Below are 27,926 nucleotides of genomic sequence, written 5' to 3'. Positions count from 1 at the left end.
AGGCTGATCCTTACAGCCTTTATTATTAATACAACCAGGTCGGACCGCTCTTGCGTGGGACACCAGAAATAAAAATCAAAGAGGAGCCAACCCGATTCCGAACAAGGAACCACCCCTCCCCTTCCTGCCTTCGCAGGGAACGCAGCGAGGGCAGCCTCCGGAGTGGAGGGGCGGGACTTCCGGCCCTCCCTGTCGTAGAGGGGCGGGACTTCCTGTATTCCCTGTTGCGGAGCGGTGAAGCGGCTGAGGGCGCTGGTTTGAACCGCTCTTGGGCTGTTTGCGCTTTCTCCTAGTAGTTACAGTTGGCGCTGTCTCCGCTTTCCTGTTGCCTGGTGGGCGTCTTGGCCAAAACACTCTCCCTGCCACCTTATTCCTCTAGGGTTGTGATTTTTTTCTTTCCTCAGGAAATATCACTTGCTGGTAATTTGTCAAACTCAAGAAAACCCTGAAGAAGCAGTCGTGGGCAGGCGCCGACGCTGCGGCTTCCAGAGCGTTTTGGCAAATCAAAGCCAGGGACCGTTGCTGGGCCTCATTTCCGCAACTTTTCGGCTCCGAACTGCTGTGAGTGGAAGACTTTTGGTGGTGGTTTTGATCAGGCTCCTTCTGTAACTAGAGACTATAGCATTTTGAAAGAAATGAGATTCTCATTCATATCAAGAACAGACTTGTGGATTTTTGAGTGTTAAACATACCCTGACGTAATGTGCTGGGTGATGAGAACGCAAGCGGGAATGAGACTGTAGAGATGAGAATGGCAGTGTGGGTTGGAGCCGGGTTATGCTTTTCTATGGTATGCCAAGAACCTTAGTCATTACACTGTTTCTTGTGTATGCTTGATTATTTAAAATTAGAAAACCGCCTCAATAAAGCTATTAAAGAAAAGAAAAAGACTTGGCCAAAGATAGACTATTTTTCCCAAATTGGAATCAGAAAATGTCTTCCATCTATGTATCAGCACCCGTTTCTTCCCCTAAAATACCAAGTAGACATATCCGATATATACGTGTGTGTTTATATATATATATATCTGTAATCTATATTGCCATTTGATAAGTACGTAAACAGGTGATGTAAAGCAGTTGGTATGGTCTAACTTGTGGAAAGTTACCTATGACATCAATACTAGAGATGGATTGGAGAGAGAAGAAATTCCAGACAGTTGCAGGAGTTGGAGAGTCTATGGCCTGAAAAAGAGAAAGAAGTAGAGAGAGCCAGGTTCCGAAGACAGAAAATCAACAGGACTTGTTACAGGGGCATGGAGTGGAAAGTCAAGTTTTAGAATATTGGCTACTAATAATGAGACACCATTAATTCAAATTGCAAATTCAAGAGGAGCAATTTACTTGTTTTTCATCATTCAAATATTTATTGTGCCATTACTATTTGCCTAATACTGTTTTAGATGCCAGAGATACTGTTGAATATAAGACAGATAAGGCCTCTGCTTCGGTTGAGTTTATATCCTAGTGGGAGAAAACAAAAAGCAAGTAATCAATTTTGATGATAGATTCTATGAAGAAAAAACTTGAAGAGGGATGACAAATGATTGGGAGATGTTTGGGAGTAACTTTAACTTAGTTGGTCGTTAGGCCCTTGTAGGAGTTACATTTGTGCTGAAACCTTGATGATGATAAAGAACCAGCCTTGTGATTAGCCAAGGAAAAGACAAGGCAGGCAGAAAGAACAGTGCAAAGATGGGAAAGCGCTTGTTTAAAGAACATTAAAAATGCCAATGTATCTAAAGTGTCCTGTAGAAGTATGAGAGAGTTGAGAAATGACATTGGGAGAGGTAGATAGGACCAGATTGTGTGGCCTTTGTAGGCTATAGTTTAGGAGTTTGTATTTTATTCTAAGTGGAAATGGAAGGTACTGGTGGGTTTTAAGCCACGAAGTGATAGATGTGATTTTCATTTTAAAAGATCCCTCTGGGTACTACTGTATGCAGACTGGATTTGAGAGAAGAGATGAGAGTGAAAGTGCAATTAGGGGATATTACAGAAGCTTGCTTTTGGTAGAAGTGATTAAGTTTCATTTTAGTTACGTTAAGTTTGATTTATCTATAGGACAGGGACATAGAGAGCGGTCTAGCAGGCAGCCACCTGAAAGCTCTGTGAGAGGTCAGGTACATTTAGAAGTTCTCTAGAGAAAGAAAATAATTAGAATTGTGTGAATCTACTCAGGAGAGACCATGTGGTTAAATATTTACTTATATCCTGACATATCCTCCAAAGATTACAGATGATATCACCTACAGCTGATTACATACATTAAAGGGGGTAAGATTAAAAAAAGACAAGGTGGGCTGGGTGCAGTGGCTCACGCCTGTAATCCCAGCACTTTGGGAGGCCAAAACGGGTGGATCATGAGGTGTGGAGGTCGAGACCATTCTGGCCAACATGGTGAAAACCTGTCTCTACTAAAAATACAAAAAATGAGCCGGGCGTGGTGGCACGCACCTGTAGTCCCAGCTACTCAGGAGGCTGAGGCAGGAGAATCACTTGAACCGGGGAGGCAGAGGTTGCAGTGAGCCCAGATTGCGCCACTGTACTCCAGCCTGGCAACGGAGCGAGACTCCGTCTCAAAAAAAAAAAAAAAAAAGACGAGGTGGGGCATAAAAGTGACATGAGTGTTAAGAAGGGGTGAAATGTGGACTAAGGTCAGGTCTTGAAGAATCTTTGATTTAAGGGAATGGTGAAGAAGAATGATTAAAAACAGGTAGAAGTGAAGAAGAAAACTGTGGCAGCCCAATGTTGAGGGGAAAAGTAGGGGAAAAGAGAGTTTGGTGCAAGGGAATGTAGACAATGCTGTTACACGTTGATGAGGTTTAGTAGGATGAAGACTAAAGTCATTGGGTGTAAGAAGACATTGGCGACCATTGCGAAACAATGTCAGTAAAGAGATAGAGGTGAAAGCTGGATTGCAGTGAATTGAAGACTGACAGGAGAGAAGGTTGGTAGTGAGTGAATACTACACTTGAGCTATTTATAGGTTGGAAATAGGGATAAAGTGGTGGAAGTGTTTTCTATAGAAAGTTATTTTTTTCTGGCACGTAAAACTTGATCATCTGGGTAGTAGAAGGGGATAATGTGGAAAGGGATGGGGTTAGTGTTAGAAAGGAATAAAAACATTTCATAAGATTGATTGAGTGCCTGCAAGGCAGCATCCCCAGTGCTGGTCACTATCATATTTGTTTTCTCTTTTAATCCACACAACAATCCTGTTACTACTCCCATTTTACATGAGGAACAACCTGAGACTTACAGCTAGCTAGTAAATGGTAAGGTGTGAATGAAACCCAACTCTTTAGTTCCCCTTCTGTCACTGCTATATGGAGAGCATAGGTGATTAGAGGTAGAGAAGAGGAAACTGAATGCAGCGAAATAAGGACAAATCCAAGACAATAGGAGATTAAGTTGCTCAGTAGTAATAAAGAGCTATTTCTTTAATGCTAGGGTAAAGATAGGATTCCAGGTATTTGGATTTCTTCTTCAGAGTCCTTTTCCCGTAGGCCTAATAGTTACTTTCTGCCTGTCTTTTGAATTTGTATTACAAACAATTTGCTGCATTCTTACCGTAAAGGTGGAATTTGCTTATTATTTGAAATTTAAAATGAGATAATGAGCATGTAATTTATAGAAATTAAATTTCTTTAGGCCGGGCGCAGTGGCTCATGTCTGTAATCCCAGCACTTTGGGAGGCTGCAGTAGGCAGATCACAAGGTCAGGAGTTCCAGACCAGCCTGACCAATATGGTAAAACCCCGTCTCTACTAAATTACAAAAATTAGCCAGGCATGGTGGCACACACCTGTAATCCCAGCTACTCAGGAGGCTGAGACAGGAGAATCGCTTGAACCTGAGAGGCGGAGGTTACAGTGAGCCAAGAAAATGCCACTGCACTCTAGCCTGGGCAACAGAGTGAGACTCCATCTCAAAAAAAAAAAAAGAAATAAAATTTCTTCTTGGTTATGTTCCTGCATTGGAGTAAACTTCTGGAAATTATAAGCTTCTAAATAATGAGCATATAATTTACAAAAATTAAATTTCAGTAGAAGTGAAGCTATTAAAATTATAAAGACAGTTATCACTTGTGGTTGTCTCTTCTTGGTTATGTTCCTCCATTGGAGTAAACTTCTAGGGGTTAATTAAGGCATTTTGTTAAGGATATTCATTTCAGATTTATCAAGTGTAGTTAGTATTCTTAACAAAAGTAAATGCAATGGCAATGTCATCTTCTTAGAAAATGCACCCATTTATTTTGATAAAACTTTTGTACATTAAGAGAACTATTTGTGCTATTGTTTTTCCTATTTCATTCAGTCTTTGACTTAGAAGGATATCTTATCCTGTCATAGTAATGGCAGCCGAACTGCGAATGGTACTTTATGAAGATGATTCAGTACAAGTACAATATGTTGATGGTTCCACATTGCAACTTTCTCCCTGTGGCTCTGAATTTTTATTTGAAAAGTCACCACCTGTTTCAGCACATCCTTTAGAACAACGAGAAAGAATTCGTCAAAGGACACATTTTGTCATTAGCACTTACAAAGTAAGTAAAGATATCACATAAACAACTTTTTTGTTTTTTAGAGACAGGTTCTTGCTCTGTCACCCAGGCTGGAGTGCAGTGGCACTGCCATAGCTCACTGCAGCCTCGAACACCTAGGCTCAAGTGATTCTCCTGCCTCAACCTCCTTTTACAAGGGAGTTACTCTAGGACTACAGGTGTGCACTACCACATCTGGCTAATTTTTAAATTTTTTGTAGAGCATTGTCTAGCTATGTTGCACAAACTGGTTCTCACACTTCTGGCCTCAAGTAATCCTCCCATCTTGGCCTCCCATTATGCCAGGATTACAGGTGTGAACCACCGTGCCTGGCCAAAACTACTCTTTGAATACCAAAATACTGTTGACATGGCTAGAATATGAAAAGTAATTAAGTATTATGGATTATACTGTACTGTCATTTTTAATTGATTTTCAAATCATTTTACATTAAGGTTACATTTTATATTTCTTTTCATAGGAGCAACTACAGCGAGCCCTAGATTTTCGAAACTCTTCAGCTACTTGCCCTTTTTTATCTGAAACCATCATACCTTCTGAAAGAAAAAAGGTGAATTTTTTAACTTCATTTTTGTTAGTATTATTTGAGGACAAGTAACTAGAAACAGGTAATTTAATATTTAGCCTTTTTTTCTTTTTCAGGACACCTGGGGATACATTGCTATAAAACATTGAAGTTACATAGTGTATCCCCTTGCCATTTTCTTTGTATCCAAGCATTATAACTAGAATGTTTTAAATTGGTGACTTTTTCATTCTCAGAGGTCTCAAAATTAAGAAATTATGTGACCATTTTCAGTAACAGCATATTTGTTAATGTAGAGATATGTAACTATGGGTATGACCTTTATTATTTTGCTTATATAGTATTGTATTTGGACTTTTAGGAATAGTAACTGTCATTTACTGAGGGTTTACTATGTCCAACAACTATGAACAATATTAAAAATATTTAATAACACCATACTGATCAAAATGGATATCCATCCAATCAAAACAGGTATATTGGCTAGATGGCAGCCTCTTTTTTTTTTTTCTGAGACAGAGTCTTGCACTGTCGCCGGGGCGCTATCTTGGCTCACTGCAACCTCCGCCTCCCAGGTTGACGCCATTCTCCTGCCTCAGCCTCCCAAGTAGCTGGGGCTACAGGTGCCCGCCACCACGCCCGGCTAATTTCTTGCATTTTTAGTAGAGATGGGGTTTCACCGTATTAGCCAGGATGGTCTCAATCTCCTGACCTCATGATCCGCCCACCTCTGCCTCCCAAAGTGCAGGGATTACAGGCATGAGCCACCGCGCCTGGCCGGCAGCCTCTTTTTATAGGCAAGGAAATTATGTCTTAGAGAGTTTACCTAATTTGTCTATGGCAGTTTTCTAAGTGGCAAAGTCAGGATTTGAACCTAGTCTGTCTGACTCTGTAAACTCTGTTTCTCAACTACTTTCTGCTACCTTTCTATGCTGTCAAGATGCTTGCCTGCCGGCTGAGTAATTTTATATTGTCTCGTGGCAAAGGAGCCATAAAAAATTAAAAGTTGTAACTTAGCCTAGAATGGCAATTTTCCATTGTGTCTTTTGAGTCACTGAAACTGCCTAGCTTGTTGCTGGTGCTGCAGCAGGATTATTAGATAGTCTAATTCTAAAAGAGGACTTTGATGACCATCCTTACAAACCAGCTTTGCTGTCAATAAATACAGCTCTCAATTTTAGTGTCCTAACATTGTACATATAGATAGCATGGTAAATTTAGGAAGCTTTCTTGACAATAGTTTGTGTAAATGTAAGGTTTTACATAAATGGAATTGAAATGCTAAATGCTTGGCAAAATTAATTCAGTAAAAACCTCTCACACAATATCTACTGTTTATATCTTATATGAAAAGACGCAACCAACACTGTTACTTGTTATGAGTCTGTTATTAGTCAAGATCAATTTTTCTTTGAGTAATTAAACTTCTTTAAAGTTTCCTCTAAGCCTCCTGAAATTTATTTTAGTGTATGGTGTGCCAGGTACTGCCTAGGATGGGTACTTTTTACATGTTACCTTATTTAGTTCATGTGATAACCCTGCAAGACAGAATTTCCCAAATGATGTTCAGTAATTCTAGTACTAGTTTAAATAATTTTCTCTTTTCCCTCTTGCTCTGAAAAACTTATGTTATCTCATGTAACATTTTAAGATATGATTGAGTTCGTTTTTGAATTTTCTGAGTTGTTCTGTCAATAATTTTTGTGCTAGTCCTGTACCATTTAAGCTATGGTTGCTTTTATTTATTTTTTTTTTTTATTTAAAACTTAAAGAAAAATTTTTAGCTATGATTGCTTTTAATATATTGTATCATAGTGTTGGTCTTCCCTTATTTCTAGTTTTTTTTCAGAGTAAACTTTTGCAGGGTGAGGGGAGGGGTACAAATCTGTTTATCTCTAATTCATTGTACATTTAAAACCAAAATACATTTAACACTAAATATGACCATTTCTCTCATTTTGTGTCTGTTTTACATCTCTTTTTCTTAAGGGTGATAATCTTAACAATATCAGATATTCTCTGGAAAATCATATATAGGCTGAGATCTGACCCTCCATTTTTTCATTCTCTGCAGATAGTAAAACACAAATATTTAAGAGCTTTCTTACACAATACTTAAATATCAAATGTATGGAAAAATTGGACTGTTAACAGAAAATACTCACCATCTCTTTTTCCCCCCTCATTGCAGCGTATCTTCATTGACATCACAGAAGTGAGATGGCCCAGTCTGGATACAGATGGTACCATGATATATATGGAGAGTGGCATTGTGAAGATAACATCTTTAGATGGTCATGCATACCTCTGCCTGCCCAGATCTCAGCATGAATTTACAGTACATTTTTTGTGTAAAGTTAGCCAGAAGTCAGACTCATCTGCAGTGTTGTCAGAAACAAATAATAAAGCCCCAAAAGATAAACTAGTTGAAAAAGCTGGCAAAATCTGTGTACATGGAAATTTATCAGGACAGAGACTGAAGAATAAAGAAAATGAGTTTCATTGCCAGATTGTGAAATCCAAAGAAAGTTTAAAGAAGATGAGTTGTGTAAATGGAACTGAAGGCAGGGAAGAGCTGCCTTCGCCTGGTACAAAGCACACATGTGTATACACATGGGTCAAGCAGTGCTGGTCTGTGGCTGCCTGTCCAGAGGAATGGAAATATCCTTTGTCTTTAGCACTTCATTTTCATAATAAAATCAGCAATATGTCTAAAATTGATGCACATATAACTCAGAGTAGATTTTTAACTTCTGATATTTCCGAGGAAAGAGGAGAAGTGGTTTCTGTTCTTCCCAGGGCCCTGTCACTCAGCTGTCCAGTCCCACACCTACACAGGTAATGCAGTAATGGCTATTCATGAAGCTTTTATCAGAACCAGTCGTAACCTGGATAATATTCTTTTTATCTGATACCATTCACAAGGAAAGTTTATCTCATCCAAAATTTTGCTTTTAACTGATAGTAAATAATTTCCCTAGCAGATATGTTGCTTATGTTTCTTACTCTGTGTCCATGCATTGAATGTAGAAGGCTGACTCTACACTAGATACTGTGCTAAGTCCAGTAACTGCAGAGATGACTAAGACACAGTCCCTGCTTTATAGCAACGTAGAATCTAGTGAAGGTCACTGTACCTAAAAAGATTATTAAAGTATGCTAAATGATAGGACAGGAGTCCGCACAGGGTTCTGTGGGCCCAGGGGAGCACCTGCTGCCGCTCACTGGAGCCCGTGACCTTGCTTGCTGGAGTGTGGATCTGACACAGTTTTTTGTCCATACCTAGCTTCAGAGGCTGCCCCTGTCTTTGGTTCACTGACTATAAATACGTCTGTTTTCAAAAGGGGTACACATGGAGTGGCTTCTGTAAGGCTAAGTAGAAAACTTTTAACTCCATTAAGGATTGTAGATTTGTAACATCAACTTTGCATAAATAGTGCAAATAATAATGATAAAAACTAACACTTACAAAACACTTATGTGCCAGGTACTGTTGGACTTTACCCATTTGATTCTCAAAGCATTCCCATGAAGTCAAAAAATGTATCATCCCTATATGTAGAGGAACTTGAGACACAGAAATGTTAAATAACTTGAGGAAAGGTACACAGCTAGTACTTGTAAAATTGAGATTTGATCCCAGGCAATCTCTGAGTATACATTTGTTATTTAAAACAAAAATATGGGAATGACTGTTAGGCTTGTCATGATTATCTGGTTAGAATGAGAAAAGTATTACGAGTACACATCAAAAGGGAATTATGCTTCAAAAGTAATGATTTTTCAATAACTTACCATGATGTTTAGGTTGAAATCCATGATCCTTCACATAGCTTACCAGGTGTTTTGTGATCTGGTCCCTTCCTATATCTGTAATCCTCAACTCTCTCACTACTCTTGCCCTTGCTTTCTCTATTCTTGCTAAGCTGGACTTCAGCAATCCCTAAAATGCTTGCTCAAGCACTCTGTGACCACTGCACCTACTCTTTACTCTTCAGGAGCGCTCTCTCTTTCTCTCTGTCAACTGGCTAACTTGTGCTCATTTCCAGGTTTCAGCTTAAACCTAACTTCTTTAGAGTGGTTTTCCTGAAGACTCTAAACAAGTTAAGTCCTATACAATTCCGTAGCATACAGTACTTGCCTTTTCTTTGCACTCAATGTTTATTATTTGACGTCCCTGCTGAGGGCAGGGACCATGTCTACCTTTTTTTGGTTGTTATATCCACAGTGTGTATGGCACAGTGCTTGGCCCACTATAGATATTTTAGTAAAATTTTTTTTTTTTTTTTTTTGAGATGGAGTCTCGCTCTGTCACCCAGGCTGGCGCGATCTCAGCTCACTGCAACCTCCGCCTCCCGGGTTCAAGTGATTCTTCTGCCTCAGCCTCCTGAGTAGCTGAGTAGGGATTACAGGCGCATGCCACCATGCCTAATTTTTGTATTTTTAGTAGAGACGGGGTTTCACCATGTTGGTCAGGCTGATCTCGAACTCCTGACCTCGTGATCCACCTGCCTTGGCCTCCCAAAGTGCTGGGATTACAGGCATGAGCCACTGTGCCTAGCGAATCCAGGCTAAATTTTAAATGTTAGTAAAACTTTATGTAATTGTGCTGAGATTCAATAATGAGATTATTGGAAATACTGAAAAATCATGGAAAAAGACTTGCTTTTTACATTTCATTAATATACCTTCATATTAATTTTTATTCTTTGATCTAGTGAGTTAAACAAGAAATTAATCCTGTTACAGTAGCACCATTTTGTTGACTTATAAAGGCAATTATATTGAGCAACCAGAAGTAATAGCTTGTATTTTATCCTTCACAGGTGGAATTTTTGTGATTCACTTTTACAGAGACAATCTGATGAATATTCCTATCCTGAACTAGTGAAAATGGTTTGGTATAAAGGTGTTACATATAGGTAAGGCACCAGTGTTGGCTTCTGTGTTGGAGTTAGAGCTGTTTATTGATGTCACAGAGAAGATGGGACTAGCCTTGTAGACAGACTCTCAGAAGAGGACATAGTTCTGTTGGGCCAACTGTGCTCTTGTGTTTGATCCTGAGTTTTACAGGTCTCAAAACTAATGTTATTAGTGCACACAAGCATCTTGTGACTCACTCACATTAACCATTTTTATAAGACTTATGTGGTACCTCCAAAGCCAATGAGGGATTGGTTTGCTAGTGAATGTAACATTCATATCAGTTATTTAGGATACCCCTTCCAAGCATTGGAGGATCAAGTTGTTTGAAATAGTCAAAACAGAATTGCTTGAGCATGGAATAAGAGAAGTTAGATCACCTAAGGGAGATTTTAGCCTTCATTCACAAAGCAAATACTCATTGAGTGGCCGCTCTGTGCCAGCACTGTTCCATTGAATTATCCCTACCCCACAACAAAGGACACCCTTCTAGTGACTAGAATACTAGTGTTAGCCAGTTTGAGAGTTTCACTTCCATGAAAAATGCTAGAAGAGCACTGCTGAATTTTTGGAGAGTGAGGGGGCTCTCCTTTTCCTATGTGAAGACCTATTCCTTCTAACAACATATTCTAACATATATGTTAATAAAATTAACTTGGCTTAAGTTTCTATTTGGTATATACCCAGTACCTTGATTGTACCTGGCTGCTCCAGGTACAGCCACCTTTTCTTAGGGATAGCCCCTTGTGCAGATGGCTAATCTTATCCATAAAGTATTGATTCCACTAGTTTCATTAATCTATTTATTTTCAGGCTCTGGAAATGTTGTATTTAACTCGTATGCCATAGACATTGCTTTGGTGACCCTTATATGCCAGCATTGTGATTAGCAGTGGGGATATCAAGAAGATGAGAAGTCAAGATGCCTGAATTCCAGAAGCTCTTAGTTTAGTTGTTGAAATAAATGCATAAACCAATTCTATTTATCTTTTTGTGAAAGAGTTAATTTAGCTGGTTGGGTTCAGAATATGAAATTATCTGCTTCACTGGACAGGCAAAAAGACTGTGCTGCTTTGCTTAGATTTTGTTACTGTTTTTTGATGACTATCTTCATGCATGTTTTAATCTCAAGTGGAAAAAAAATTTTAATGGTTATTTCTCTTTCTTAGACTCACCCATCAAAATATGAACTCAATAGAGATTTATTCTGGGGATGGATCTGTTTTCAAATCAGAAGGGGCTTATTTTGGGAACTATTTTACTTATTATTCCATTCAAGAAGGATCAGAAGAGGTAAGCCAACAATGAACTCAACTCAAGAAGAGTTTTGCTGTATAGCTCTTTCTAAATAATTCCAAATATATATGGGAAATTTGGTCATTATATAACATTGCTTCCTACTCCCCAGTCTGGAGAATTAATATAATCTTACTGCCAGCATTGGTACAGTAATTATTAACCACCTTATTTTTACTGTATTTTCACCTGCTATCTCCATTTGCCTAAGCAGTTCGTGTTTAAATCAGAAACTTCCTTTTGTCGTAGACTTTATCGATGGAAAATGCTGAAACCAGTACCATTACTTCAAGTTAATACACTACTTTGAATTAATATTTGTACATTGAAAAGCAAAAGCACATTCTTTTTTCCCCATCATGTAATTGTGTATTTTAAGCACCTCTTAACTTCTAAATCTTTATGTACAACTAGACGGTTGAACAAGATTGTTCTCTGTTGCTGAAAACAGTGAAACATAACATGCTATAATTACCAGCCCATAGTCTTAATAATGTCAATATTTTGTTAATGAGTTTTAATTTGCTTATTGCCCCTCTGATATTTGACATCCACCCTTTCACAGCAATCACTATAGTATCACACTACTTTGCATGCTAGAACAAAATAAGTATGTTTTCTCTCTTCATTACAGAATGGAGTATTTAAATACTAATCAGATTATCAGAATGCCTAGGGAATAGTGTTAAAAATTGAGATTGTTTTTAACTATGGAGATTTCAAACATATACAAAAGTAGACAAATATAATGGACCCCTATGTACCCATCACCCATCTTGTTCATTTATACTTCCTGCTACTCCCTCCACTCCCTTTTTATTTTTAAGTAAATCCCAACCAAATATTGTTTTCTTCATAAATACTTTAGTATATATTGGAAGAGATTCCCAACTGGGGCCTATTTCTAGGAAAGTATTTAGTAAATAAATATTAATTGAACAGTAACTCTTTGGCAGGCATTCTGGTAAGCACTGACAAGGATGAAGACGAAGAAGAGTTCCTGCCCTCAAGAGTTCACAGTCTTGTGTTCAGTTAGACAGGCAAACAAGCAAATGAGATACAAGCATGCCCAGTAACATGTATATGTATATATGTGTATATGTGTGTGTATATAGTACATCAGACAATCAAGTGAGCAAGCAAATAGAGTAGGTATGCGTAGTCACATTGCCGACTGCTGTATATCAGAGGGTTTGCAAAATTGCAAGATAAAAGGAGTGTATCTTCCTGGAGCTTCAATTATACTAAAAGCTGTTGTGGGAGGGGGTGATATAACATTGCTTCCTACTCCCCAGTCTGGAGAATTAAATAATATAATTTGCTTTTTATACTAAAGCAAATATATCATGGAGTAGAAGCATGAGCTTTTGGGTTAAAAAGCATTTGGGTTAAAACTGCCTTGGGCTTCACTCTCCAACCTTTGTGTGCAACACATTCATCCTTCTCTGCTTTAGTGCAAAGGTTTAGAAACAATTGACCCTCTTTTTGGGATAAAGTTGTTTGCTCCTTACTTTAACCCAGACTCCAAAATAAATTTCAGATGAATTAAAGAGCTAAATGTAAGAAACCAAACTTCGTAAGTGTTAGAAGAAAATATAGAAGAACAATGTTTAAAATCTCTAGGTAAAGGAGGCCTTCTTAAGCAGAATACAGGAAACCAGAAGGCATAAAAGAAAAGTTTGACAAGCTTGAGATCTTCAAACTTATGTTAAATTATAAATATTTAGGCTGGGCACAGTGGCTTACCCCTGTAATCACAGCACTTTGGGAGGCCAAGGCTGGTGGATCACATGAGGCCAGGAGTTCAAGACAAGCCCAGCCAACATGGCGAAACCTCGTCTCTACTAAAAATACAAAAATTAGCCAGGCATGGTAGTGCATGTGTGTAATCCCAGCTACTTGGGAGACTGAGGCATGAGAATCACTTGAACCTGGGAGGCGGAGGTTGCAGTGAGCCAAGATTATGCCACCGCACTCCAGTCTAGGAGACAGAGCAAGACTCTGTCTCAAAAAAATTTTTTTAATTAAAAAAAATTTTAGAATTTCTGTTAAAAAGATAAGCAAAGGCCCAGAAGATATTCCACACTACAAATCAGTAATAGACCAAAAAAACCAAAATCCCTAATAGAAAAATGGGCAAAGGGTAAAAAATGGATTTAGCCATAGAAAAGATAATGTAAATTAAAAAGTCATAATATTTGAAAACATATTCAACTTAACTACTTGCATCAGGGAAATGCAAATTAAAATATCAATGACATAACATTTTTCCCTTACCAAGTTGTCAATAACTAAAAAGACTGATGACATCTTCTGCTGGGAAGGGTGTGGGAAAAGGGGTGCTTTCATAGTGTTGGTTGAAGTGTTAATTGGTTTGGCTTTCGTAAAGGACAATTTGATAACATCAAATGAAATTGATGAGAAATTCTGCTTCTCCATATCTAGCCTAGAAAAATATTTGCACATGTGTTCAAAGAAGCATGGCCAAGGGTGTGTTTTGTGGCATTATTTGCAGCAGCAAAAAATCAAAAGCAACCTAAATAAATGTTCATTAATAGGGAAATGGTGAAATAGTTGTAATTATCAAATTACGGGAATGGTGTGCAGTAGTTGAAAAGAATGAGGTAGATGTCGATGCATAGAGTAATAGATTCTGGAAGATCTCAAAGATATTGTTGAGCAAATAAAGAAACTTGCGTTAGAACACATACAATGATATCTTTTTTGTAAAGAACAAAAAATAAACCCCATACCTATATAGTACTTTCTGTAATACACATGCACAAGCACAAGAAAGGATCCTGGGCAAATACACACTGAAGTAGCTACATTTGGGAAAGAGTGTGGGATTTTTTGAGGGAAGAGAAGTTGAGAGGACTCGATTTTCATACTTTTTTAACTTTTTTTTTAACAAAAACGTAATGTATTATTTATTGTGTAATTAAAAATTGAAATAGGAAAGATTGACAAGTACTCACAGTGTAAGTACTTCCATAGAGGTAAGAACTTGGTGCTTTGGGACCACATAAGAAATGGCATGTGACCCAGTGTTTGAGGCTCCAGAAACAACTCCTGAAGGAAAACTTGGCTAAGCTAGGATCTATAATTCCAAAGGAGGAGTTGTACAAAAGACAGATGGAGGTAGGAGGAGCATATAGCTAAGGGAACAATTTACTTTCTGAATTCTTTGCATGGCTGGCTTCTTGCCATTTCTATCTAAATGTCATCTCCTCACAGAGGCTTTTCCTGACTATTCAAATTAAAGAAGCTACCCAAGACACTCCCTATCATGACATCCTCATCTTTTTTCTTCAAAGCACTGAATATTGGGTGACATTTTCTTAATGATGTATGTTTGTTCATTATCAGCCACACTAGAGTTAAGCCCTATCTTATTCAACACATTATTATTGCTGGTTCTTAGAACAGTTTATAAATGGCACCTAACTGGACACAAGAGCCTGGGGCGAGTGTGGAATGTTGAAGGAAATAAAAATGTTGTAATTTGTTAGGCCAAAACATAGATGGGATGCTGGAGGAAATGTCCAGAGAAGAAGCCAGATCACTAAGATGGCCAGCTTATAACTGGAGCGAGAGAAACCTCACTGCATTTGGGGAACCATTGAAGGATTTCAAGTAGGGAAGTGACATCAGATTTTTGTTAGATTATTTCAGAGGAAGATGAACTGGGTAGGAAAGAGGTAAAACTTGAAGCTGTAGAACCAGTCAGAAGACATGTATAGTAGTTCAAGTGAAGGCCAGGCAATGGTAGGAAAAATGGGAAGAAATATTAAGGAGACAGAACTGATTGCTGACTGGACACGGAGGATGAGGAAGGAGTTGAAAGGGATGCCAAATTATTAATCAATGAATGGTGGTGCCCAATACTGTGTGAAACCAAAATTTTTATCAAATCTAAATTTTTTTGATGATGGCTTTTTTTCTTTTGCACCTACCATGAGATGTCAATTAAGGATTTGAGATTATTAAAATTCAACTATATCTCAACCCCCACCTAATAGATTATAAGACACAATTGTAAGATGGATCCAGATTTCAGAGAGGTTAAATTGTGAAAAATGAGCATTTTAGAGTTGATGAAATAGAATATTGGAAATAAGAACTCAGAGGGAATTCAATATCCAGTAGAGAAAGACATGAATAATTAAAATATGGTATTTTGAGTGCTTCCCATGTGCTAAGCACTCTGCTAATAAATGATAATGATACAGACATGAGCAAAACAGACACAGCCTCTTCCTTCATGGAGCTGCATTCTAACAGGGAAAACAGACATTAAGTAAAAAACTATTAAATTGAAGTTGTATTTAAAACCAAGAGGCAGGATTAGAGGGAACTGTACTTGTGGACATAACTAGGGGATTTCTTCTAGTCTGTGGGACCTCTGCAATGGCTTCCCTGAGATGGAAGGAAAAACAGGTGCTAGCCAGGCAAAGGGCGGTGCTGGAGGAGGGAACTGAGTTCTAGGTAGAGGGAACAACGTGATAAATGACATACCAAAGGTAAATACAGCGTAGAGAAAGTGAAAGTGCAAATTTTGAAATGACACTAATTCCAGTTTTAACATGGTGATGTTGAGGTGTCTGTTTTCATAGCCAAAAGAGAAGCCCAATAGAGATTTAGATAGTCAGTTCTGTAGACCAAGATAAAAGGACAGAGACTTTTGTTTGGTACCTATTATATGCTAAATTCTGTCCCAGGAACTTCATATGTATATTATATCATTAATCCTCAGATAAATCTGGATGGTAGGCAGTATCCCTATTTCACAGGCTGCAGGCACTGAGGCTTACAAAAGGTTGTATAGCCTCCTCATCATTATAGTTGGTAAGAGGCAGACCTGCGATTTGAATCCACATCTGTCTGACTTGGAAGCCCATCTTCTTCCCCTAATGGTAAAGAGTATGAGCTGCACTCTCTTGGTGGTTTAAATCGGATCTCTACTGTTTCTTAGCCCTCAGTCTCAGTTTTCTCATCTGAAAAACAAGCATTAATAGTTACCTCAGAATTATTTTGAGGAATAAATGAGATAATCCATGTAAAGTGAGTTAGGATAGTGCCTAGCACATAGTATCTGCTCCACAAATATTAGCTGTTGCTATTATGATATTTAATGTGAACACAGCTTTGGACCCTTTTAGGATTATCTAAAAAGAAGTCAGAAGAGAAGGCTGGAGACAGAGTTCTGGGAAACACTAGCAAGTCTGAGGAAGAGGAAATTCAGAAAGAATTTTAAAATAACATGTTTTTTCAAATTTCAATAACCTCAGACTGTAAATAATTTTTTCTTCCACAAACTGTAACAGTATTTCTTCCATTAATGTAGCAAAACGGTATATTCATTCAATTAAAATAGTTTTTTTTAAATCTATATGGCCATTTCTTTTTGTCTTAAGGGAAAGGGGTGGCTCATGATAAATTTCCTGCTAATGTGTAGGAAAATTAGTTTGGTTACCACGTTAATGTAAATATAGCTAATATTTAAATTGTGCAATAAGTTATAAGTTTTTAGAATGTAACTTTTGGGCCAGGCACAGTGGCTCATGCCTGTAATGTCAGCACTTTGGGATCCCTTGAGCCCAGGAGTTTGAGACTAGTCTGGGTAATATAGTAAGACCTCGCCTCTACAAAAAACTTAAAAAATTCGCCCGGTGTGGTGGCATGTGCCTGTGGTCCTGGCTACTTGGGAGGCTGAGGTGGGAAGACTCCTTGAGCCACAGAGGCGCAGTGAGCTGTAATTGCGCCACTGTACTCCAGCCCCGGGCAACAGAGTAAGACCCTGTCTCAAAAAAAAAAAAAAAAAAAAAAAAAAAAACATAAAAAAAAACTTTTGAATGAATTCTATATTTTTAAAAAATGGGAAAATGGCTTTTTTTTTCCACAACGGTTTTGCCACCAGAACACAGGTGTCGTGAAAACTACCCCTAAAAGCCAAAATGGGAAAGGAAAAGACTCATATCAACATTGTCATCATTGGACATGTAAATTCGGGCAAGTCCACCACTACTGGCCATCTGATCTATAAATGCGGTGGCATCGACAAAAGAACCATTGAAAAATTTGAGAAGGAGGCTGCTGAAATGGGAAAGGGCTCCTTCACGTATGCCTGGGTCTTGGATAAACTGAAAGCTGAGCGTGAACGTGGTATCGCCATTGATATCTCCTTGTGGAAATTTGAGACCAGCAAGTACTATGTGACTATCATTGATGCCCCAGGACACAGAGACTTCATCAAAAACATGATTACAGGGACATCTCAGGCTGACTGTGCTGTCCTGATTGTTGTTGCTGGTGTTGGTGAATTTGAAACTGGTATCTCCAAGAATGGGCAGACCCAAGAGCATGCCCTTCTGGCTTACACACTGGGTGTGAAACAACTAATTGTTGGTGTTAACAAAATGGATTCCACTGAGCCACCCTACAGCCAGAAGAGATATGAGGAAATTGTTAAGGAAGTCAGCACTTAACATTAAGAAAATTGGCTACAACCCCGACGCAGTAGCATTTGTGCCAATTTCTGGTTGGAATGGTGACAACATGCTGGAGCCAAGTGCTAACATGCCTTGGCTCAAGGGCTGGAAAGTCACCCATAAGGATGGCAATGCCAGTGGCACCACGCTGCTTGAGGCTCTGGACTGCATCCTACCACCAACTCCTCCAACTGACAAGCCCTTGCGCCTGCCTCTCCAGGATGTCTACAAAATTGGTGGTATTGGTACCGTTCCTGTTGCCCGAGTGGCGAGTGGCGTTCTCAAACCCGGTATGGTGGTCACCTTTGCTCCAGTCAACGTTACAACAGAAGTAAAATCTGTCGAACTGCACCATGAAGCTTTGAGTGAAGCTCTTCCTGGGGACAATGTGGACTTCAATGTCAAGAATGTGTCTGTCAAGGATGTTCATCGTGGCAACGTTGCTGGTGACAGCAAAAACAACCCACCAGTAGAAGCAGCTGACTTAACTGCTCAGGTGATTATCCTGAACCATCCAGGCCAAATAAGCACTGGCTATGCCCCTGTATTGGATTGCCACACGGCTCACATTGCATGCAAGTTTGCTGAGCTGAAGGAAAAGATTGGTCGCCGTTCTGGTAAAAAGCTGGAAGATGGCCCTAAATTCTTGAAGTCTGGTGATGCTGCCATTGTTGATATGGTTCCTGGCAAGCCCATGTGTGTTGAGAGCTTCTCAGACTATCCACCTTTGGGTCATTTTGCTGTTCGTGATATGAGACAGACAGTTGCAGTGGGTGTCATCAAAGCAGTGGACAAGAAGGCTGCTGGAGCTGGCAAGGTCACCAAGTCTGCCCAGAAAGCTCAGAAGGCCAAATGAATATTATCCCTAATACCTGCCACCCCACTCTTAATCAGTGGTGGAAGAACTGTCTCAGAACTGTTGGTTTCAATTGGCCATTTAAGTTTAGTAGTAAAAGACTGGTTAATGGTAACAATGCATCGTAAAACCTTCAGAAGGAAAGGAGAATGTTTTATGGACCACTTTGGTTTTCTTTTTTGCGTGTGGCAGTTTTAAGTTATTAGTTTTTAAAATCAGTACTTTTTAATGGAAACAACTTGACCAAAAATTTGTCACAGAATTTTGAGACCCATTAAAAAAGTTTAATGAGAAAAAAAAATGGGAAAATGAAAAAGCATCATAAAATACCATGGTTTTATGGGCTTTATTTTGTTAAAATCTACTCATCGTCACTATTGTAAAAACTTATTTCAAAGAAAAACAGCTAAGTAATAAAGGCCAAAATTTATTATTAATGAGATTTTTCATTTTAACTAATTTTCAGAGAGAAGAGAAAACTTACTCAGTAAATAACCTTCCTCCAGATAGACCAGGAAGTCCATTCTCTGTCCGTTCTCTAATTAAACAGGCAACAAGGTAAGTTCTTCCCATTCAATTGAATAAAATGTTATATGTCTAAACATCTTGGCACATTTTCTTGTGATTAACGATAAGATTAAGAATTGGCAGGTACAGTGGAAATATATGCCTTCGGTAAAATTTGTCAACTTTTTTGGTGTCATAATTTATATAATGTAATTTTTATGTCATTTATTAAGAGTACTTCTGGGTTTGTAATTTAAATATGGAGAAATATCCATATTTGGTGAGCAAGTGCTGAGAGGAAGTAAGTGCCCTTTCACTGCATAAGTGTGGCATCATTATTGTTCCTTGAAATCAAGTTGGAGATTTGATGTTACATTTAAAGTTTTTATACTTCTTTTTTTTTTTTTTTTGAGATGGAGTCTCACTCTGTCACCCAGGCTGGAGTGCAGTGGCGCGATCTTGGCTCACTGCAAGCTCCGCCTCCTGGGTTCACACCATTCTCCTGCCTCAGCCTCCCGAGTAGCTGGGACTACAGGTGCCCGCCACCACACCTGGCTAATTTTTTTGTACTTTTAGTAGAGACGGGGTTTCACCATGGTCTCGATCTGACCTCGTGATCTGCCTGCCTCGGCCTCCCAAAGTGCTGGGATTACAAGCGTGAGCCACCGCACCTGGCCCTATACTTCTTTATTATCTTCAGAGTAATAGATTTCTGAGAATATACTAATGATAAAGCATAGATTGGTTCTTTGGTTCATATGTTTTTAAAATTCTCTCAATCTATAACACCCAGAAGAATGCAAGTGGACTGTTGTTTCTTTTTATAAATTTATGTACAAGCAATTTCCAAAATAGATTTGAAGAAGCATATTCTGTAATTTGATTTCCTAGGGATAGTTGATTCGCATCCCTACCATTTTTAGGCTATGTGAAACCTTCCAGGCAGTGTGAATCTATCACCTCTTAAAAAGGAGTTCCTGAAAATTCTGTCCATGGAACCATTTCGTTGCTAAAAATTAAAGGAATAGCCTTAAGTAGGTAAGATTAGCACAAAGGGAAACAACAGTAGTTCCCTTCTAGGGGCTTAAGGATTTCTGGAGAAAAAAAGAGTTCCCAACACATTTCAATGGAAATGATTTACTGATCATCTAAAATGTTGTATGGCAGTGAAAATGGGTTGCTAGAATTGGAAAATGTCATTTGCAAATGTTTAGTATTTTTTGTGTTCATAGAATTCTTCAACATTGTGTGAAGATGAGACTTTCTTTAAGCCATAACTATCGTATATGCTGCTGGAAAATGGTATGTTAAAATTATTTTAAAAGCAAGATATTTTTAAATTGTTTTATTGTTTGTATCCATACTTTTGAGTTCAAACAGTTTTCCTCTAAGTCATGTGAGAAATGCTTGTAACATTAATGTTGGTGTAGTCAGAAAAATACCTACCTAGTAGACAAGCGCTGAAAGTTCAGGCTTTTATGTTATAGTTTTATTGTATATGGTTTGTTTTTATTTTTCATGAAGAGGAAAGGATAGGGGAACTGATTGGATTTGAAGTATGTAAAAACATTAGTCATTATAAACCATGATATTATAGTGTTCTATATTTTCATAGCCGTAAAAATAAATTCCTTAATGCTGATTTGGAGGAAGTGATTCTCAGACTTTGATTTCTGTATCTGTATTAATTTAATTACAAAGCTATAAGCTCCTAATTTTTGTCTATAATAGATGTAAAGTTCAGAGGAGAACAGTGACTTTACAAAGATATTAGAACTGAATCTGCTTGAAAAAAAGACTGTTATGGGTATCCACTTCTGGAAAAATTAAAATATAAGGATTTTACAATATTCGACTTCTGAATAAGTATCCAAAATTGCCCTAGAGTCATTAATATTCATTTAAATCTTGTTCTTAGATAACTCTATTTCCTGATATTTTTATTTACTTGGTTTTAGGTACGTGGGATAAATGATAGCAATATACTGCCTTTGGTTTTGAAAGAGTCACTCATACCCAATGTGGGAAGATTTCTTGCCTACTCTGATGACAAAGTACATGCTATCTTTTTAGATGGCATTACTCTAACCCTAAATTGGAATTTCAGCTCTCCTATTGAGAAGAGAAAGGTGGGTATACTTCAGACTTAGATCTATTTTTTATTGGTTATCTGTGGAAAACAGAACAAAGAAAATAAAGTACCACACTATTTTAGTTCATTTTTTGAAGTATAAAATTTGTCAAGAGGCTTTACTGATCTCTTTGGATTTCCTAGCAAAAATCAGAATGATTTGACAAATAGTCATTTTTCTAAAGATAACTGATTATAGAGAAAGGGATTAGTATTTTCATTTGCTTTGATAATTACCTATATGAGTGGTGGTTACATAACACCCATATCTCATGTAAACAACATTTAAACTGTTGCATCTTTAATGATTCCTCTACTTATTTCTTTAAGTTAATGAAGTTAGAATAGGTTATTTATGTTCTTTTTTGCAGTTCTAAAATGATAAAACTTATTTTTCCACTTCTTAAGGTAAATCAAGGTCTTAACTTAGGTTGGTGTAAGTTAACTTTTCCTGATGGACAAGATCAGTTAATTCAAATTGAACACCCTGAACCATATGAAAGGTACTGAAAAGCAATTTTAAAAATTATTTTTATGTTTTACTTTTAACTAACAGAGAAGAAGCAATAAGCATTATTTAAGTGTTATATATATTTTTAGTTTTTCCATGTGGATAATAATGAAGGCATTTCAGTCGTTTCAGAGTTGATAGTTGTACTTGTGTTTAGCATAACTAAATAGATCAAGTCAGCTTTTTTTTTTTTTTTTTTTTGAGACAGAGTTTTGCTCTTGTGGCCTGGTCCGGAGTACAATGGCACGATCTCGGCTCACCGCAAACTCCGCCTCCTGGGTTCAAGCGATTTTCCTGCCTCAGCCTCCCAAGTAGCTGGGATTACAGGCATGTGCCACCATGCCCAGCTAATTTTTGTATTTTTAGTAGAGATGGGGTTTCTCCATGTTGATCAGGCTTGTCTTGAACTCCCGACCTCAGGTGATCTGCCCACCTTGGCCTCCCAAAGTGCTGGGATTACAGGCATGAGCCACCATGCCCAGCCTTCAAGTCAGCTTTAATCATTTCATTTGTATTCAAGTAACTTTTCAAAATGAAATGTGTTATAGACATACTGATTTGCTGTGGAAGCTGGATATGGTCAGCTGTGTTAACAATTAACTAATCCTCTAACCAATTTGAAATAAGGTTTGCAACCACAAATAACTAAAATTGTGTATATTTCTATAAAGTGGATAAAATTACCCAATGATTACTCTTAAAATGGGGAAGATTCTTCAGCTTTTTATGAATTTTTTTCTTTTGGTTTATCTAATTTTTTACAGTAATTCTACTTGTGATAGTCTTGACATTTTAGTGATTTTACTTGAGAATATTCACAAAAGAATTGCTTTTTATTACCTCTGGAATGTATTTTTCTGTTGGGTTTTATTGTGTTTCAGTCTAAGTGCTCATTCATTGCTATTAATGATTTGCCTCAAAAAAGATAGTTTCTTTAGCAAACATTTCTGTTGATTCAGCCAATCATTTCAGATCATTCATTTTATTAAACTTGATACTTGTTTTAGATACGTAGTAAGTTACATATAATTATACATATGCATACAAGCATATGTGTATATGCATTAGCAGGTGTTTTTTGGTTTAAATTTTAGTAAGCAAATGCTCACTTAGTCTTATTATGTGTCGATATTTTTTGATAAAACTTAAACGCATTTTACTTTGAAAAACTAAAAGAATTAGAACATTTAAAATTGAACTTTAAATGAAATCCAAATATCACCTTTATTTTGATTCTTAAATGTCACTTGTATTAATCACAAATATAAGTAAATCATTTTATTCTTGATGAATAATGGAAAAAACTTGGCTTTTCTATGACCAGGGAAAAATATTTTGAGAATTGCCCAGTAAATGCTTCACTTTAACATTTTTTCTTTATCCTTTTTTCCCAAATTGTCTAATTATTTTTACATTGGTTTATAATTTTATAATGTATTCATTTTTCAAGTATTTCTTTTAATGTATTCACTTTAGATATGTGACAGCAGTAACATCATGGTGCAGGAGACTGACCCAGACTAGTCCCAGAGAGATGCCCACTCATTCATCATCTTCTGTTCTCCAAGGAAATTGGTATTTTTCTTTTAAACTTAATCTGTTTAGAAGAGCTAATACTTTAAAAAAATTAAAATGTCAAACAGTAAACTGAGACTTTTTTTCCTAAAAAAAACTTTCTTAGTTTTGAATATGTTTAACTCCTAAAGTATTTTTGATAGCTTAAGCTTGAAAATAATTTATTTCTAATCAGACATCTAATTTATTACATTTCATCATGTTCTATTTTACCTAAAGGTAAGAAAACCTTGCATTGACAACTTAACATGAAAATGAGTGGCTCTTTTTATGTGACAAATTCATCCTGAAAACTTTATGGAAAAATTTAAAAGGGATTCTTAAATTTTTAGTAATGTTGAAGGAAATAAAAGGTTTAATAACATAAGCTTTCAGAGAACATTGATTTTTAAATAATTTGTCATATTAGTTATTTCCCCCAAATTAACTGGCAGATCAAATAAAGCAAGTATTTTAGTCCCTCCTGTGTGCTTTTCAGTGTGCAGGGTACTAGAACTGGGCTTCAAGGGAACTTTTTGTGAAAATATAAGACATTTTAGGGAGGAAATAAGGGCAGAAGTAAAAAGGATATTTTCGCCTGTGGAGACAGAAGATAGTTTTTATGGAACATATGCTATCTATTAGTATATAGTATGAGTTTTGAGGGCTAGGAATGGATCTTATAATAAATAGGAGTTCAGACCTGATGGAATTAGAAGGTCCTAAATGGAAAAATGATAGGAAGAAAGGTCATTCGAAGATTAGTGTCACTGAGAGTCTAACCTGAATATATGGGAAGACAGGGATACCAGGAACAATTTGGGAAGCTTTTTAAGTAAGTTTTATGAGGGGACCTGACATAGTGTAGTGATACAAAATGTAAACATTAAGCCAATTTTTGTTACCTTTTCCTAAGTCCTTTCTTAGAACAAATCAAATCATATCAGTAAGCGTTATTTGACTATCTCAGGTATCTAAGGATCCAGCTTTGCAGATCCCTCATCCTTTAGCTGTAGCCTGTTTGAAAGCAGAAAAGTTGCCAAAGTAAGTAGCAAAAAACAATTGTGATGGAAGGAAAATTGTACTTGTCTATAAAACCGTCACTTCACCATTGCTTAGCTGGCAGTTTGTAAAATATCATCAGCCTTTTTATTTGAAAGCTGAGAAGAGGCTGTCAATACACACTAAAAACTGCAAGTAGAGATTGGTGATAGCAGCTAAAGGTGAAAGTAACTAGGAACAGCAGAGGCAAGATAAAGAAATTGAGGAGTAGTTCCATTCCCCTTATAAAGCCTTAGGTATCTCCACTTCGGTTTTTCTTATCAAAGCGGGTAGGTTGAAGGAAGAAACAAGATTGTACAATAAAAAGCTACCTAAGTTGTATTCTAGTATTTTTTTCCACCACACCCTCCATTATTAGCTTATTAATTCAACTTTTTAGTTAAAAATTGTACATGTTTCATAAAAAGTTCATTCATTATGTGAGCAATAACAATAAAGGTATTGTTTCTTACATCCAGAAAAATGTGTCGGGTTTTTACAAAAAAAAAAAAAAAGACATTTTGCAATAATGAACAATCAGCTGGTTATTGGAGTAAGTTGTATCTAAGTTCTTTGCCACAGGTGTTTAAAATTATGAAATTTCTTTTCATTCTCTATCCATAGGCTGGAGTACAAGGGAAAAGAGTACAAGCTGATAAGGAGGTGCATGTGATCTGTCGTAGTAAAGCCAATAAAGCAGACAAGTCACACACCCTACTACGAACTGTGAAGATTTTTCTAGTGACTTGAATATTTTGGACTAATGTCTTCATTAATTTTGCAGAGAGCTAGTCAAGTTACAGTTTGTAGTTGTATGCCATTGCTCATATTTCACTCTAAGTTGATAAGAAAAAGGATAAAGAAGAGACACTTAGGGGTTCTGCTGGAGATGTATATATTAACCCTCTACTCCATACCGGTTGTCCCACTATATTTCTATAGAACATGGTAAGAGCCAATGTTTATCATGTTAACCCTTTGTGCTTAAAAAAACAATGAAATAAGTAGGTAGTCTATTCCAGAAGGAATTTAATAAAAAATAGTTGTTTTGACACGTAATTCAACTATTTAAAAACTTGGATCTCCCATACCATCCATTCCTAAAGAGTTCCATATAAATGAGGTCTTAATATATGCACAAGTACGGAAAAATAAAAAACCCTTTCTTCTGAGAGAAACTAGGTAGGAAGAGCAGGAAGTTAAATAGTTCAAGAGAAGATATTACAAATAAGTATGTGATTAATTAATATGCTATAGGAATTCAAGGAAGGAGAGAGCACTTCTTTCACAGAAGGAATGGAATTTTAGTAGGTTTTTAAAGTTTGAGTAAACTTTAGGGAGGAAAGTAGAGTGTATGCTAGGTTAGTACTAAGAAGTAACAGGAAGGCCCATTATCCTCAAACGTCAATATTTGATTACAAATTCCTTGAATTGGATTTACAAGGGGTAGACTTTTATTCACTTACCTTTAAAGGCACTCAGTATCAGTTGAGTCAAGTTGATTTGTTGCTAAATAAAGGTAACATAAAGAGAATTCTTCTGCGTTCTTCCATTTAAAATTCTAACCTTTATGAAAAAAAAGTCAGGTATGCTTATTTGAAATACCATGAATACAAAAGAACTGAATGAATTTTTTTCTTTTTCCTTGGACAGGTCTGTTGCTTCTGAACTTGAAAAGATACAGAAGTTTAACTGTATCCTTTAAACAGAATGCACTGTCCTACATAATTACTCTGTTTCATTCTAGGCTTAATTCATGACTTCAGTACTTTGTGAATATTAATCTATACTTAATATATTGCTAACCTTTATTGAGTCAGCAAATACCTAAGATTGTAATTTAAGATGGATCTTGTCCATAAAAGGTATAGCATGTTAACATTTTTACCTTTCTTTGAGTTTAAATTGGGCAAAGAACAGTTAATTAGGGTTAAGGTCTCCTTTGGAGGCTTTTAATTATATTATAAAATTTTAACTGTTTAAGACCTCTTTTTTTAATGAAATATTTCATTCTGTACATTCTCACCCAATTCATCTAAATTTGTTTTCTCTTGTGGTTTTTCTCTAATCTTATTCAAATAATAAGTTCTGTAGTGGGCCGGGTGTGGTGGCTCACGCTTGTAATCCCAGCACTTTGGGAGGCCGAGGCGGGTGGATCACGAGGTCAGGAGATTGAGACCATGGTGAAACCCCGTCTCTACTAAAAATACAAAAAATTAGCCGGGCGTGGTGGCAGGCGCCTGTAGTCCCAGCTACTCGGGAGGCTGAGGCAGGAGAATGGCGTGAACCCGGGAGGCGGAGCTTGCAGTGAGCCGAGATCGCGCCACTGCACTCCAGCCTGGGTGACAGAGCGAGACTCCGTCTCAAAAAAAAAAAAAAAAAAAAAAGTTCTGTAGTGAACAGGTTTTTCATTCTAAATCTTTTTAAATTAAAAATAGACACTACACAGATTCCTTATAATCCTGTCATCCTACTCTTTAATTCCCATATCATTTCTTCACTTAAAGAAATGTTACTGAAATTTTCATTTCCTCTTTACCACCAAACCTCCACCCAAACACACACATACACACTCTGTTCTCTTTCCCCCTCCCTTATACTGTAATTAGTTTCTTCATCTACAAGGAGCAGACTTGATAAGCCTTGCAGTTCCAACTGTATTTTGAATCCAAGAGGTCTTCCAGCTGAGAAATATTTTAATATGAAGCCTATGCTTTCTGTATATAAAGATATTTATATAGTGAAAAATGTGGGGAAAACCTCCTTAACTAAGCAACTTAGTGCTACTAGAGAATAGTGGTATCCTAAACCAGATTTCTAACAAGAAAAATGAACAGTCTTTTGATCATTATAAACCAGGATCTTCAGAAACCTTGCTAGGAGAAGTTAATGAAAATAGAGTATCAATAGCATTGAAAAAAACCTCTGAAATCCTTCACGATATTGACTGTCTTCTATCAAACTCTAAAAAGTGAAAAATTGAATTATTGCAACATATTATTAAAGTTTAAGGATTTTGTTTCAAGTGACTGGTATAAAATTACTAGTAAGCCAAGATATTGTACGTATTACCCCTGCACAATGATTGTGAAAGAACTGACATTTAACTTTGAAGGTATTTTTATTTAACTTGTACTTAAAATATGTATTTATATTTTAATAATAAATAACTATTTTGAAGTTTTGAACTGTTTCACATTTAATTCTTATTTCAGATTAACAAGAAAAAAATTTGTAACATTATAAAGTTGTTGCTGTTTTTATCTTGTGGAGCATTCACTATTAATCTTCAGGTTTTTTCATTTTGTTTGTTTTTACTGTTTGAGATACGGTCTTGCTTTTGTCACCCAGGCTGCAATGCAGTGGTGCAATCATAGCTCACTGCAGCCTTGAACTTGTGGGCTCAAGGGATCTTCCCACCTTAGCCTCCCGAGTAGCTGGAACCACAGACATGTACCACCACGCCTGGCTAATTTTTAAAAATATTTTTTGTAGAGACAGGAATCTCCCTATCTTGCCCA

At 37.0% G+C, this 27,926-nt stretch overlaps 1 protein-coding gene and 1 pseudogene across 2 annotated transcripts; both read left to right on the top strand.

The window, feature by feature from the left end:
* Window positions 1-223: 223 nt before the first annotated feature.
* On the top strand, window positions 224-27,594 carry C6H5orf34 (chromosome 6 C5orf34 homolog). The gene is made up of 13 exons (XM_003277752.2): window positions 224-561; window positions 4,319-4,550; window positions 5,030-5,119; window positions 7,287-7,933; window positions 9,922-10,017; window positions 11,188-11,311; window positions 19,128-19,219; window positions 20,401-20,470; window positions 21,127-21,297; window positions 21,708-21,802; window positions 23,287-23,385; window positions 26,059-26,099; window positions 27,187-27,594. Exons 2-13 carry the CDS (start codon window positions 4,356-4,358, stop codon window positions 27,378-27,380), a joined length of 1,914 nt encoding a protein of 637 aa, XP_003277800.2. The 5' UTR covers window positions 224-561; window positions 4,319-4,355; the 3' UTR covers window positions 27,381-27,594.
* On the top strand, window positions 17,202-18,962 carry LOC100588799 (annotated as a pseudogene). The gene has a single exon (XR_004030423.1). The product of XR_004030423.1 is annotated as an elongation factor 1-alpha 1 pseudogene (transcript).
* Window positions 27,595-27,926: the final 332 nt, after the last annotated feature.

This window comes from Nomascus leucogenys, chromosome 6, assembly GCF_006542625.1.
Source record: "Nomascus leucogenys isolate Asia chromosome 6, Asia_NLE_v1, whole genome shotgun sequence".
Lineage (NCBI taxonomy): Eukaryota > Metazoa > Chordata > Mammalia > Primates > Hylobatidae > Nomascus > Nomascus leucogenys.
This window is presented reverse-complemented; position numbering and strand designations above follow the sequence as displayed.